Source organism: Oratosquilla oratoria, chromosome 30 (assembly GCF_046742065.1).
Source record: "Oratosquilla oratoria isolate Oo_2021 chromosome 30, ASM4674206v1, whole genome shotgun sequence".
NCBI lineage: Eukaryota > Metazoa > Arthropoda > Malacostraca > Stomatopoda > Squillidae > Oratosquilla > Oratosquilla oratoria.
This window is the reverse complement of record NC_134806.1, coordinates 30,950,920-30,966,596: the sequence shown is the minus strand read 5'-3', so window position 1 is coordinate 30,966,596 and position 15,677 is coordinate 30,950,920. Positions and strand designations below refer to the sequence as shown.

Sequence of the window (15,677 nt, the reverse complement as noted above, 5' to 3'; positions counted from 1 at the left end):
TGCAAGTGGGGGAGGCGCATTTTATATGTTCCGTAGCATATGCCATAAAATTTCGTTCATCTAGGGCAGGGGAGAGGGATCGAATCATCCCGAAATAGAGCAGACTTTGTACATTTTGTTATGGAGTTAGGCAACCTTGCTCAAAGGGAGTTTCGATCCCTTTCATAGAGTTTTTAGAATTCAGTCGTTTATAACAGCTTCTGCCAGGTGGTTTTATTCTGCTTAAGAAAACCCCACCCCTCTGCAAAAGAGTTAAAGCCTTTATAATTGTTTACTATAGGCAACGAAATAAATTCAATATACTGTTGTACTGCCAAAATGGAACCAACGATGGGTACATGTAAATGGTAGTCTTGCGAGACAGACGTCAGAAAGATTTATCTCCCTACTGTCCGTCGTCATATCTCTCTAAAGTCCTCACCATCATCTGGGGGCGTACCCCTGAAGGCTGAGACTCGGTCTCCGGAATGGGCCAAAGATCTCTTTCTCTTTCTCTATCACTGCATTTCCTCCAGTTTCTTACTTAAGACGAGTTGACAACCGGTGACTGCTCTCCTTATGTGTTGGTTCGCCTCAAGGCACTTCGTCAATATTACGGCTACCTCCTGGCGATTCTATTCGTTTGTGGGAGTGTCGTGCCAGCAAAGAGACCAAATATTGCTCAGCGCCTCTTCTTGGATAATAGAGGCTCCCCAAGTAGCTTTTATTTTGGCGAACGCATGATGATTGCATTCGACTGGAAGTGTGTCCTCACGCCAAAAGAATTAGAACGAAACGATGGGACTCTTTAGTTAAATGAAGTCATGAATATATAACCAATAGTAATAAAAGATTACCATAAAGAATAATAATAAAAAGGCTAATAATTCATGCCTAGAGGCGCTGAGCTGTTGGCAATGACAAAATTGGCCAATCGTGCTGTTGTTGAAAATAAAGTGTGAAAAAAACGGTTTAATAGGCCCCCATAAATATCTGACATACGTATTCAGAATACCAAACCTAGACGCTGATAAAAATTCAGATCAATTCATCATCAAGAACGTATGATATTTTCAATTTATATTAAAAAAAAAAAATCAACAACTTGCTGTACAGGCTGGATTACATGAGACATCACTTATCTAGTCCTGTTCATGAGATTCCGACAGGTGGGTTGGTTATTGTTCGATAAAACATCACCAAAGATGTACTTACTTATTCCACTTTCAGTCACCTGAGAATGGCTCTCAGAGCGAAGGAATTGGTTGACTGTTATGGTCTGTGGTTTACCGACGTTTCTATCTTTATGGACAATCTCGCGCCGCTGGCGAACGTTTTCTTATATTCTGTGTGTTGGTTTAGTTAGTCAAAGATGTTTATAGTTTCGTTAGGAGTTCTTTTTTTGTAGGAAAATGTGAAAAAAATTACTGGGGTATGCTTTATCGCCCAGAATTTTATTTAGTGTAATTGTTGTTTTATGAAAACTACGGTTTAACATTTCAGGAATACATTTGAGAACTTACCGGTCACCTTTGTTTTAACCAGCGTAGATTCTCTAAATGTAGATACTTTAGAAATTTGAAATCTTGAAGGCCTTCTGAACCGAAGACGTGATCCCTTGGTTAGAGATGTCCAAAAAATAGAAGTCCTTCTTCGTCCTAGGCTCAGGGTAATCTGATTACTGTCCCGACGTTAGTGCGCACAGTATTCCAAGGGACTCTTACGAGTTCGAAAAGAGGTCAGAAGGCTACGGGTTAATATTTACTTTAAGTAATTTCTCAAAGTTAATTCCCGATTTATTGAACCAAAATTGTTACATAGATCTAATAAACAAAATAAAGAGGAGGCGAGTTTAATCGTATCTTATCTAAAGTTATGATAAGCGTGGTTCGAAGTTTCAGGAAAGGCTCCTGAATCGAAGAAAATAACACTTTGAGGGAAAGTTTCCCGAACTAAGGTAAACACTAAGATTCCCTGTGAGAATAAACACCGTGTGAGATCGAAACCTTTATTGGTGTATCAATAAAGGTTTCGATCTCACACGGTGTTTATTCTCACAGACTTGTCGGCTTTTGCCATTGTGTTTCACTAAGATTCCCAATATCAATTACCACAGTTTAGGGGGTTAGATGAGACAGTAAATATTTGTTGCGGAGTTTTGTTTAAATCAGACATTCTACTAGTATTTGTGGTACTATGAGGAAAGCTTCGTATTGCCAAATGGGAAAGTCGTTTCCTACCATGAGATGGTCATGTGTGAGGGGAGGCTGTCTTGTTGTTAGGTATAATAGTGCCATTTCAGAAAGTTTATTACGTTGATGTGAGGACAATCCTAGATGTACGTGGGATTTGATTCTTTTTAAATGGTTTGTTGTGTGTTATTCCCATCGTCTTTGCCACATGCTTGGCATTGTAGATTAGAAGATTGGATAGTACTCTTTAATTAGTACTGGAGTGGTAACATCGGAAACGGTGGGTGGCGTCTTTTACGCCTCCTTGTCACCTCGTTTGTCGCCGGGGATGCCAGTATGATGTGGTACCCAACAGAAGGCTGAAAAGGTTAAAGATTTGAATAATCCAGGAATGGATTTTGTAGGCCAGTGAGTGGCGGGACTTGAGGGTGGAAATTACTTGTAGGGGATTTCGTGAACCTGAGATGGTTATATAGGATGCACCGAAAGGGTTAGTCATGAATAGGGCGGCAAAGATCGTGAAAGAATTCGGCAATTGAAATTAAGACAACGAGAAAGAAAGAAAAAGTTCTAGTCCTTGTCTTATTTTTAGACACTACTGCGTAGCCTAATTCGTTGTTAGAACGGATTTGTCGGTTTAAGTTGATAGCTATTGAATGTGGGGTTTGAGAGATTACTGTTGATATACATGGATCTGGTATTTAGATATCGTCTGTGAGGTGTTCATAAAGCATAAGTGAGAATACTGCTCCTTGTGGGACTCCACCAAAGTCTTCCTGTCCCAGAAATTTTGCCGTCTTGGGCCACTCTGCAATCGCCCACCCTCCAGGAAGCTAGTTAATCACTTCCCGATACCGATCCCGAACATAAGTATCAATTACCTACGCAGATGACCTGACGATGATGACCCAGCATGGCAACTGCAGAATATCAGTTAGGAGCGCCCAAGCTTACAAACCAGAATAATATATTAGACATAACAGAAATGACGTGTCATCCCAAAAGTCATTAGTAATATTGCTTACCCCAGACAACAATGAATGATAACAGGAAAAAAAAATTGGCAAACCTTTCCACTGTAAAAAGAAAGAAAAAAAATCCAGGCCTCACTTTTGAATTTCATGTGACCTTCAACCTGCACATCAAAGATTTAAAAGTCAAAGCTAACAAGAAAATAAACTTGTTAAGATCAATTGAAAGCACAGACTTTGTACAATAGAGGGAAACTCTAAAACAATATACGAACAATTCATAAAGACCACATTCGATTATGCTTCCACAGCTTGGTTCGCAGCAGTCAGCAGAACAAGCATAAACAATTTAAAAACCAAAATCCTCCCCATAGAATATCATATGAAACGGATGGGTACACGGAGCCCTCGACCTCGCAAACACAACCCGTAGAACGTAAAACACACACACACACACACACACACACACACACACACACACACACACACACACACACACACACACACACACACACACACACGCACGCACACACACACGCACGCACGCACACACACACACCCACACACACACGCACTCACACACATACACACGCACGCACACACAGGCACACACACGCACACGCACGCACGCACACACACACACACGCACACACACACACACACATACACACACACACATACACACAAACACACACACACCACCATCACCTCCTCTACTAGTTTACTACCTAAACCACCTACTACTTGTACCATACAAAACATACACACAATAACACATTCACACCCAAATCATTAAATAAAATCTTCAAGACAGACCACCAAACTCAGTCTTCCCTCTCTCCCCACCGACAACTCGACAGAAAAATCCCTTCCAAGAGAAACAAGAGCTTCACTACCACGCATGCGCTCAAGACACCATCCTGCTCTAAGAATGTACCAGCACAGAATAGGCTCGGCCAAAGAATCAAATTACCGTGGGTGTACCCATCACATAGAGGACAGTTAACACCTCATCCCCCACTGCCCTGCACTAATTATCGTTGATATCGATTATCTAGTGGCCGCGGATCTCCTGCACGAGAAACCTTGGTTAGTTATGGTTGTTTAGAGCAAGGACACAAGGTCGGGTGTCTTTGAAAGCTGTTGAAGGTCATTTCCTTTGCTGTATACGCTGCGGCTTAGGTTGGGTTCCACCAGGAGACTGTCATGATGTACAGTAGATGGCTTTTTTTTTTTTTTTTTTTTGTTATAGAAATATTTCTTTATTTTATACAATTTGCAAGATTAGTCAGTGTTGTGTCAATTGTTTGATAGTCTTCTACTGTTTTGATTGTATATAGTGCTGTTTAAAATTTGTTCCTCTTTGCACAGGAAAGTGACCATCAAGGTTATGGATGTGGGTGAGGAGCCTATAAAGAGTATAACAACTAGGAAGTGTTCAATACTGTGTAGGTTGGTATTACTGACCATTCATAGTCTAGGAAGAGGTCTGGTATGCATACCAGACAATGGATGTTTACGTCATTGTTTGAAATAGAAAGGCTATAGGTTAATTTGTGTTGTACAGTAATAGTGAGTTGTTAGTAGGGAGGATATTAGTTTGCCTCCTGGAGTACAGTCTGTCTCCACAGAGGTGTCTCGCATTGAAATCTTCTAGTAAAAGATAAGAAGGAATAGTTGGGTAAGGAGGTCTATCAGTGTTTCTAAAATCATGTTTGCTGTAAGAGGCCGGTAGATGGAGGTAGATGGAGGTAGAAAAATTAGGTAGATGGAGAGGTAGATCGAGGACAGGAAGGAAACTTTATAGTCTTTTTTATTAGGTTGTTTTGATTCAGTGACCGACCGCGCCGACTGCGAGTGCTGAGTTGGGGAGTGGTGGAGTCGCCGTCCTGTCTAGGTAAACAAACGACCGACGGGAAGGTTTAGTTGTAGCATGTTGATACAGAGGTGACTGATTATAATAATGCTGATGTAACCAAAATTGTGAGCGTACAGCCATCTCCGTTGCGACATAATGCTTATGTAGCAATGTTACTGGAAGGACTGTAACAGCTTCTCGGATTGGAGAAAAATGTGTACGAGTAGAAATATTATTGGGCAAGGGGAAAAAGGCACGCCCTTAAGGTGTGGCACTTGTTTGAGAAGTAAAAGACTATTGGATGAATGAAAAAGTGACGTCAGAACGAAGGTGGCTTGACGTGACGTTGAGAATTCCTCTCGGGATTTCTCGGGTGTACTGATTTAGACCAACAAGCATCAGAACGACTACACCCTATTTTATTCACCCTCAATCGGAACTTAGGCAGGGGGCCTACTTACTAAGAAGAACCTGGACGTGAGTGAAACTTACGAATTAACAAGAAAACTCTAGAAAATTACTGAAGAGGAGCAGAGACAGCAAAGAGGGGGAAAACAGTGGTGACAACAAAGGTGGGGGAACATTTGCTGATGGGGAAGATATAGGGAAAGCAGATAGTTATTAGGCGATATAGGTGAATTTTTGTTACACTGGATGGGAGAGGGGTGTTGAATGTAAGTTGCAGTGATAAAACGCCTGAGAAGACGAGGACTTCTGTACCTTCTCGTTTGGGCTGAGATGAGAGAAGTTGATATGTATGTGATATACACTAGTCTTCTAGGTGGGGTGAATAAATGTGCCTATTTGTATTTCTTGTAAACAGTTGCAGTCAGTTTTGTATTGCTAGAGAAATATGCACATAGTTTCCCAATTTTGGGAGAATATTTGGTAAATCCAATAAATGATGGAGTGCATTGTTATTTGATTTAGTAAGATAGGATGGTCGATTTGGATTGTGTATTACTGGGACTGGTGTAGGTTTTATTGGCAACTGTGGCTGGGGGATTCTTTAGTGTACACGAGTCCTGTTTAGAAGAGGAGGTGAGGAATGGATGGGAATGAGAGTCTGAACATGACAAATACTCTTTTATTCTAGTTAGGTCTGGTGGGAACATTAGAAGGTTTAGGAGAACAGAACAGAGTTTGCTGTTGGTGTATGTGATTGGTATTTGGGTAGAGTGAATTTCTGTTAGTACTTCCATTTTTTCAAGTTACGTGTTCTCCGATTGGTGTGGTGGATGTGAACAATTCACTTAATAATCTGGAAAAAGGATCGTAGAGTGAGCTTACTTATGTGGTAAAGTTGGTGTACTCCATTATATCGTCTATGGTTTCTCATGGAAAGAAGGGTCTTTTCTTGGAGTGGTAAGGCTGTAGCTACTTGGATGTGTGAGAGAAGAGTATAGGTTGGTTTATGGGCGGGGAATTATGGTGGAGTAGAGGGGGTAGGAGATTGTATGGGAGTTTCTTATAATTTCCGGTGTTGAATGGACGAGGCGTTGAATTCGGCTTTATAGTGGCACAAGTGAAGGGGTTGTAGGAGGTTGTGTGGAGAATTCTTGTATCATGTAGGTTGTATATTTTTTTTCGGGAAGAGGGGGTTGGGGGATCTTCTGATGAATCGTAGTGCTTCTGTATATTTGACGTCTTGTCTTCCTGGATCGTACTCATCTTCGAGCTTCTCTGAAGCTGATGTGTTCCGAGTCTCTGAGACAGAAGACTTCAGCTTCAGACTGGTATGCTATACAGTCTAAGAATGATATAGGGAGATTTTGTTTGTAATTTGTACATTTGATTGGATTTCAGCATAGGGTTCTATGTGCGATGGTTGAGCAGTATCCACGTGCGCCCTCTAGGCAGCAACATTGTTGTCTAGTATGTTCAAAATGATAACAATTGAGCCAGTAGTGAGGGCGTAGGTAGTACTTCTTGATTCCATACTTTAGATAACCTACTATTATACAGGTTATAAGTTGGGTTGATTAAAGTTTCTATTGATGATGATGATGATGATGATGATGATGATGATGATGATGATGATGATGATGATGATGATGATGATGATGATGATGGTTTAACGTCACACACACACACCCCTACCGGGAGGCTAGGACGGTGCCCCTCAAAGAGGGCTTTGTAGCGTGGAATTTAATGTTCCATGCCCTTGGTTCAACTTCGCCGGTGCCAGGATTCGAACCGCCCTCACTTCGACTTTCGCCGCAAGTAACGACGCTGTTTACGGTTTTCCCAACTCGATATACTCCTATTACCATTGATCGCCTAATATTTCCATTATTTCTTCATGTGCATGGTACCGGATTACTTAAATACTAAAGTTAAATGTGGCATGTAGAGTTGCTTGGATTGAGTGTTTGCTAAAGTTACTAAGGCATTAAATTTTTCATGTTAACTTCTTGATTCTAGCTCTACTGTAAGTTTCTCGACATATAGAAGGGAGTTCCCCATTTGTCTTCAAATCCATAATGTATTTACGTGAGGCATTTCTTTGCCATCGACTCATTGTTTGTAAAAACCAAGACCAAGATTCCTGAGTGTTCCAAGTAGCAAACACCCGTTGTTGTTGGATTTAGAGACTACAGGTGTGTGCAAGCTCCACCGGTCTTACAGGAGAACTGTAAATTGGGGTGGAATACTACTACTACTACTACTACTACTTTTTTTTTTTTTTTTTTTTTTTAACACGACCACCATCCTCGTGGAACTGTGTGGTGGAAGCAGCAGGATCTGTCTCCCACAGACACAGTTCATTGGCCCCTCTCCCGCCAATGACTGTGGTCGACAACCCTTTTATCTGTCGATTTAATTTTTATTAACAATGCCTAATACAAAAGTTCATTTATCCTACTGTCAACCACCGTCTGCTCAAAATCTAGGTTTTGTATATGTGCCGATTTGGGCGGTGGGGACCTTGTACCTCTCAGGCATAGGAGGGCTGATCTTAGGAGTGAGAATGACAGTCTACATCTCATCCATGAAACAATGCTGCTTTTGGGTTGTTGTTTCTTATCAGCCATTACCTCTGCCAGCCGAGCGTAGAATGCCTTTGCTTTAGGACCCATCCCACCTGAGGTCGTAAAGGTTATAGGAGTGAATGAGCCCTGGTCTACATTCTGTATACGCTCTTCGTACATCCTGATCTTCTCATACTCGTTCCGGAAGTGAGATGCCTCAATAGTTAGGTTGTTGTAACAGGGGGCCATCGGATCAAATATTCGCATGTCAAAGAAAGCCAATTGTCCCCGTGTCCAGAAACCTCTTGCGCTGACATCCACTCTTGCTTCATCTGATGTGTTGGACGTGCGGTATCTGAAGTTCTCCCCTCCTAGTGGAAGTAATGTTGGTTCGATAGTCACATCCTTGCACACCTCCTGAAGCATTTGGGCAGTGAGATCTCTTACCTCATCATGTCGCATGCAAATGAATCCACCCTGCTTGCATATCATCGCATGGTCCGGAGTAAACTGTGCACCACAGGAGCATCTGTTAGGCAGCCCTCCCAATGGCCATCCATACCTCAGGGCAATGGCATCCGTGAATTCTCTTTTGTTTAAGGTGAATCCCTTTGCCCTGATTGGTAGTGCTGTCAGCCAATTGGACGCCCCAACTTCCTGCGCCAATGATATCTTTCTTTTCATACAATTCGATACCCGAGCTAAAAATGCTTGAAGTTCCTCCTTCTGCCTCTCCTCCCTTCCCTTTGAAATGTTTCTTCTAATTTCTCTGATCTCCTCCATGTTAGTCTCCTTCCGTTGATCTTGTGACACGATGTTGTTTGTCAGGGAGGACGTGAGTTTCATAGAGTTTTGGTGTTCTATTTTGGCTAGGTTTAGCGGGTTGGAGATGCCTAGCCCTCCCATTCTAGGTGGAAGTTCAATGAGTTTTCTTTTCTCTTCGTTTAATGTCCGTCCGTTGGTGATGACCGGTACTAGCTCGTTTCTAATGGCTTCTTCAAGGGGTCCTAATAGGTCGGTGATGTTCGGTACCGTCCTTAATATGTAGTTCCACTTATGTTTAACCCCATATATGAATGCGGCATATGCCGCCTGCGGTTCGGTCTTTGCAAAGTTAGCTAGGAGCCTAACTTCCGCCACCCAATCGTTAACTTTCTTTTCAATATATTGCTTTTTAAAGGATTCTGAGCCGATCACTGCACACACACACACTATTACTACTACTACTACTACTACTACTACTACTACTACTACTACTGCTGCTACTACTGCTACTAAATAGGATAGATAAGATGGGGGAGAGGGGGAGGGGGGAGGGGGGGTTAGTGTAAGGAAAGAATGAAATAGAAGGAAGTTTGAGTTGTGACAGGTGTGGGGCAGACCCATTTGCTACTTTATTTTTATTTATTTATTTATTTATTTATTTATTTATTCTTTCATTTATTTATTTATTTATTCTTATTTATTTATTTATTTATTTATTTATTTATTTATTTATTTATTTATTTATTTATTTATTTCTATTTATTTATTTATTCTTATTTATTTATTTATTTATTTTTTTTAACGTTGGTAATGTCGTCTTGAAGGTTCTGCCACTTTTGGTGTTTCGGTTGAAGGTTGGTCCATCTCTTATTTGTTCGTTCTTCTTATCATCTTACTTGAGTTTTTGTTTTTATTGTTAATATCATTATTGTTGGTTGGTTGTTAGTTGTTGCTTTTTTTTTTTTTTTTTGCTGTTAAAAATGTATACGACTATTCTTTTGCCTATTTTTGTTTAGGTGTTGAATTCTATGGGGGTTGTTTTTATTTAATTACTTGTTTAACTTTCTTTTTGTGTCTTCATGATGGTGGGGAGGGGCTTTTCATCCTACATGTCGTATACATTTTTTTTTTTTTTTTTTCCAATGAGTATGACTTTTTGTTTTCCCATGAGGATGACAGTTAGTGAATTATAATGTTAGGGGATGGTATTGATTTCTTATTGTCATACTCATTGTTTTTTTGTGTTTTTTTTATGATATCACGTGCGTTTATTCGCACGTGTTATCATTTTTTTATACAATAACAACAATAATAATGTTAGTAATAATAGTTATAGTGTTAGTTGGGTTAGTATAGTTAGTTGAACAATGAAGATAGTGGTGTATTGTGGTGTATTGAGTGTTATATTATGTATTTAGGTTCAGGTGGGGGTCCGTTGATGATCGGGAACACTCTAGGTCACCAGTTGTGATCGTGTCCGTCTTCTGTGTCTATGTTTTCACTGAGTTGTACTATTTCTGGGTTTGTGATTGTAAGTCTGTTCCATGTTCTGTAAGCTAGTCTGTAGAGTCTTGTGTTAGGTGGGTCGAATTTATGCTGTGTGTGTAGTTCTTCTATTGTGTTAAGGTATGGGGGTATGGAGTGCGTGGCGAATCGAAGTGTTTTGTTTTGTACTGATTGTAGTTTTTGGAGTTGGCTTGGTTTTAATGTGATAGTTGTTATTGGTATGTATTCTAGTTGTGGTCGTATGAGTACTTTGTATAGTCTTAGTATTAGTTTGGTGTCTAGGTTTCTGAATCGTCTTAGTGTTTGTAATGTTTTTTCTGATTGATGTTTTCTGTTTTTTGTGTGTGTTTGTAGACTTCTGTTTCCAAGTGTTAATCCTAGTATTTTTATGTTTCTTTGTTTTTGTATGTGTGTGTCTCCTATCCATATTTCTGCTGGTTTCTGTGTTGATAGGTGGAATATAGGCCCGCATTCCCGATATACTTGGTATAAATTGACAAATTTGTGAGGAACAAGGAAAGTAGACGGAAAAGATGTATTAGGCATGCAGCTCAGAGATCGGGAATTATCGTGACGGGAGAGGTGATATCTAAAGCTTCTAAATCTCATTTGTCTGCCCATTTTTGACACTCTCACTGCAATATTACACTATATAAATTACGTTTTGTCAAGAGACAGGCAAATAAATTTAGTTAAGGGGAGACTTTCCATCTTGAATGGAATGTCGATTAGTCGTGAATCTGTTTGAGTCGGAGTTCCTTCTCCCAGGTAAATAAAACCGTCTGATATTTTGACATAAACGTGTAGAGAGGAATACTTTCCTTTTAAAGAAATCGACCAAACCACTTATTTTCAGGGTTTAAACTTGTCAAGCCACTAGACTTGATGACGTACTTTACATATTTGTTCTTGTGCAACCGCTGGAGCCGTTTAAGTGACACATTGCTGTCGACGTCACCTCGTCATCACTTTGTTAACGTTATCAAAAAATGGGCTCCTATTACTGATTTTAGGTACTGACCCATTATAATTGATCAGGTAAGATTTATTTATATGGTCTTACAGCCCGGAAACTAGGAGCCATATCCACAAACACTTTCAGAGATTAAAATCACTTTTAAATTCACAGTTCCACTACTTTTGTCCAAAAGTACTATTAAGTTATTCATATAAGTTTTCATGTCTTAAAAGTACTCTTAAAACTGGAAGTCCTGTGTCGGGGCTTCTACTAAAGAGAAAAGTACTTTTAGTAAACAAGAAGGCTGTACACAACCTACAAGATTGTCGGCATACTTCTCATTAAAAAAAATCGTATTTTGACATTTTAAATAAACATGTAGTCTCAAAGTTATTTAAACTGTACCATCTGGACCATGATGGGATATTATATGTGGCAGAATTAGCAAAGTATGCCTCTCAGAGCCCCGGGAAAGATTCAACATGACAGCGGTGACGACCTGGATGTCAGCGTCAGTCTTACACAAACTATGGATGCACACACAGCACCGAACATTATCAGTAAAGGCAGACAGACAGACAAGAAAAGCAGAGGAAGAAATAGGGGAAGATACAAAGGATTAGCCATTGTCGTTAATGTCAAGAAAAGAAGGCAGAGGGAGAAGGAAGTAGAAACTAATACATCCAAATATGACCGAAACTTTGTGATATAGATTGAATTGATAAGATTAGCCAATTACCTGGTTTATGTATAACTACTTAACTTTTTTTTTGGGGGGGTGGAGGAATTGGGCAAAATACATCTCTGAGCCCCAGCTTTTTTCACATTCGTCTGAAATTATTTGAACTAATAAAAATAACTACATCACACTGCCTTTTCCTTGTTCAATATTTTCTTTCTAGGAAATGTTTTCTTAATAGTAATTCTTCTCTTTCCAACCAACGCCCCAAGCAGAAGACTCTTTGCTGGCTCAATTTGGCTCTTGGCCTTTCTTTCATTAAGAACCTTCACTGTCATGAGGCCAATTAAAGATGTTTATAATGGTGACACCCATGACGACTGGCAATGCATTATCATCATGATTTATAAAGCATAATGTATGATAAAAGGAATTATAATAATCTTGTGACAGCAACAATGATTGCCAGTGTAGAGTATCATTATATACATTTTTTTTTTTTTTTTTTTTTACAAAGTCACTGTAGAAAAGACAACAAAGTAAAACCTGCTGGCGAGGTAAAATTAACTTTCAAATCACGTAGAAGTGACTGAGTCTTTTAAGAATCACAATATTTTTATTAATATTTTTTCTTTTTTCTTTTCTTTTTTCTCCCAGCGAGAAGTAGTGTCTTACACTTTTAACTCAACTATAAAAGAAAAGCTTTCTATGGATACTGCTCCAGTTCTGTTTACTATATGTCTTACGAAGACTTTGGTCGTGGTACGGGATACCGTAGTGACAAGTTATAAGATATCTTTTCAGTCTGACACCAGACATCAAGGAAGACCGATCCAATTTTGAATAAGCATTAGGAAAATAAGCCAGTTTTGACTTGACGCACTTCCTACCAGTAATCACAGGGGACATACTTTTCATTCTGAAACCTAGTTATTTGTGAAGTTTCGTCTCGCCAGCTCACACAGCATTTTGTATATCTTTTACATCTAAAGTATAAGTAAAACAACTTTTCTTAGTAACGTTTTTTTGCGGAAATTGATATTAAGGGAAGGAGAGAAAATAATTCCCGCAACCCAAGTGGTGTCATTGCTGTCCAGTTGTGGCTGTCGCACAGCAATTTGTGTATTTTCTACATCTATATCTGATCACGTGGATTAAGTAGGGTAGCTTTAGGTTAGGTTAGATTAGATTAGGTTAGGTTAGATTAGGTTAGGTTAGGTTAGATTAGGTTAGGTTAGGTTAGGTTAGATTAGATTAGATTAGATTAGGTTAGGTTAGGTTAGGTTAGGTTAGGTTAGGTTAGGTTAGGTTAGGTTAGGTTAGGTTAGGTTAGGTCAGGTTAGGTTAGGTTGGGTTAGGTTAGGTTAGGTTAGGTTAGGTTAGGTTAGGTTAGGCTAGGTTAGGTTAGGCTAGGTTAGGTTAGGCTAGGTTAGGTTAGGCTAGGTAAGGTAGGTTAGGTTAGTTAGCTAGGTTAGGTTAGATTAGGTTAGGCTAGGTTAGGTAGGCTAGGTTAGATTAGGTTAAGATAAGGAGGAAAACATATGCTTCACAAAAATAAAAATAGTGGACTATGCTCGCAACAGAAAATGCGTGTTGATTACGGGTGGCGGGAGGGTTGCGGGATTTTTTTTTTTTTTTTCATTAATATTAATTTCAGCAAGAAACATTACTAAGAAAAGTCTTTGTATTTGTCGTAATTTAGATGCAAAAAAATATACAAAATGCTGTGTGAGCGGACGCGACGAAACTTCACACAATTCCGCGTTGGTTACGGGTGGCGGGAGGGTTGTGGGATTTTTTTTTTTTTTTCTCCTTCCTTTAATATTCATTTTCGCAAGAAACGTTACAAAGAAAAGTTGTTGTAATTTTCGTAATATAGATGCAGAAAATATAGAAAAGGCTGTGTGAGTGGACGCGACGAAACTTCACAAATTCCTAAACAATCTCGGTACGTGATCTTAGCTGATGTAAAGATGATGGAACAATGATATCAAGGTTCGGAGCCGTCTACATGACACATTATTGTTTAAGTGAATTTGTCGACGTTTCCATGACAACGCTGCAGTTTATCCGACAACACCCTTCGACGTACCCGACGAAGGAAGATGCAGCGGAACGATCCCGTTGGTTGAAGTCGTCCTTAGAAGGACTGGGACACTGCCTTGGTTTGTCCCTTTGGTGGACACAGAGGTGTCGGCGCGGAAGGTTCGTGCGGGAGAGGGCTCACTAGAATACGTTGTGCGAATTATTGCTGGGATGGATATCGAACGATCCCGAGAAGTGCCCAAGAGGTCACTCTCACCGCCACCTTCAAACATGAGCCCTAGGAAAGGCAAGGTTAGCTTAAACGTGAAATAAAGGATAGCAACATCTCGTAAAACTACTTATCGCTTTGAAAGTCTCGCTGAAGAGCACTCCCGTTCCTTCCTAGATATAAATACAGAAAACATTAGACGTGTTTTTACTGCAACTTTTTTTAGGCATAAAATAGGGGCTCGATCAATTAAGACCTCATTTCTCCTTAACTGATTTCCAATTAAACAAGACTGCCTGGAGCAAGCCAGAATAAAACCTACAAAGTGAGTCACAGGGTCAAAGATTTTCATATGGATCGTGAAACCCTTTTTGCTTTGATATTGTACTGTTATCCCCCCTCCCCCTAGCTCACCAGCGCTTCTATGCGTATGGACAATATCATATAGAACAGTTACCTCAGAACCAGATCATTTGATAACAAAGACTCCGAGGGCTTCCAGTGTAATCCATACTAAGCTGTCACCACCAAAGGCTTTAAACATTCATGCATACATGAATACCGCGAGACCCCTGCCGTCTCCACGACCTTCACCGCCGACATTTGAATTACCAGACATGAATCAACGAGCTGCATAATTATCACCATTTCCATATGCAACAATCACCCCCAACCATCCCCGCGTCTTGTCCAGATGTCCTAATTCCAGGAAACTGACACCACAAGCTCTCCGATTACCAACAGCTCGAAGACTTTGGTCTTTGCCTGTAGCCTGATTTCGCGGGAAACCTCACACAGCTGCGTACATTCAAGGACAGTGGACCTTCCGTGCCTTCTGAACTTAACAGTACCAATGTAAACTCCATTATACTTTCGCACTAATTCCACTTCCTTTACAGATATTCCTTCTTATAGTAAGCTAGTAAATATTTAGAAGAAAACACATCATTTACTTTCCAAAGACTATTATTCTTCTCTGATTAAGTTTATTAGGAAAACCAATATTTCTGATGATATTACTCGTTTAGGGGATCAGCCTCTCGCTATTCATCATCATGGTTTCTATTTGTTCATCTAATTAAAGATACCGTATTCGCCAAAAATGTCATTAGTAACCAAGGTTAAACACACATTCATCCTAGATCTCCTCAGGATGTTATTACATTTGAGCTCGGGTTTCACCAATCACATGACAAATGCTGGTCTCTGAGGCTGCCTCCAGCGTCGCTGTTAAGTTTGCTTGTAAACCTTAGATTCAACTGAATTGTAGTCATCATTTTCTAAATGTTTTCTTCATGGTTTGTATGCACATACGTGTACATACAGTACATACATACAGATATACATGCACACACATACACACACACACACACACACATATATATATATATATATATATATATATATATATATATAAATATATATATATATATATATATATATATAAATATATGAATAGAATAACCAGTGACGGTGATGTCAACCAAATAATTCCGACTGTCGTCCCCGGATTCGACCCTGGACTCGTGAATTCTCACTGCTG

At 39.8% G+C, this 15,677-nt stretch overlaps 1 protein-coding gene across 1 annotated transcript; it reads right to left on the bottom strand.

Annotated features, from left to right (window-relative positions):
• Positions 1–7,719: 7,719 nt before the first annotated feature.
• On the bottom strand, positions 7,720–12,798 carry LOC143041258 (uncharacterized). Its single transcript, XM_076213092.1, has 2 exons — positions 12,627–12,798; positions 7,720–9,168 (listed from the first exon to the last, which is right to left on the bottom strand). Exons 1-2 carry the CDS (start codon positions 12,796–12,798, stop codon positions 7,841–7,843), a joined length of 1,500 nt encoding a protein of 499 aa, XP_076069207.1. The 3' UTR covers positions 7,720–7,840.
• Between the last annotated feature and the right edge of the window lie 2,879 nt (positions 12,799–15,677).

What these genes read in the sequence shown, in the direction of transcription:
- LOC143041258 (XM_076213092.1), bottom strand. Translation starts at nt 12,798, where the DNA reads ATGAAAAGTATGTCCCCTGTGATTACTGGTAGGAAGTGCGTCAAGTCA. An exon ending in GTACCACGACCAAAGTCTTC is followed by an intron (nt 9,169 to 12,626) that starts GTAAGACATATA and finishes GTGTGTGTGCAG; the next exon opens with TGATCGGCTCAGAATCCTTT.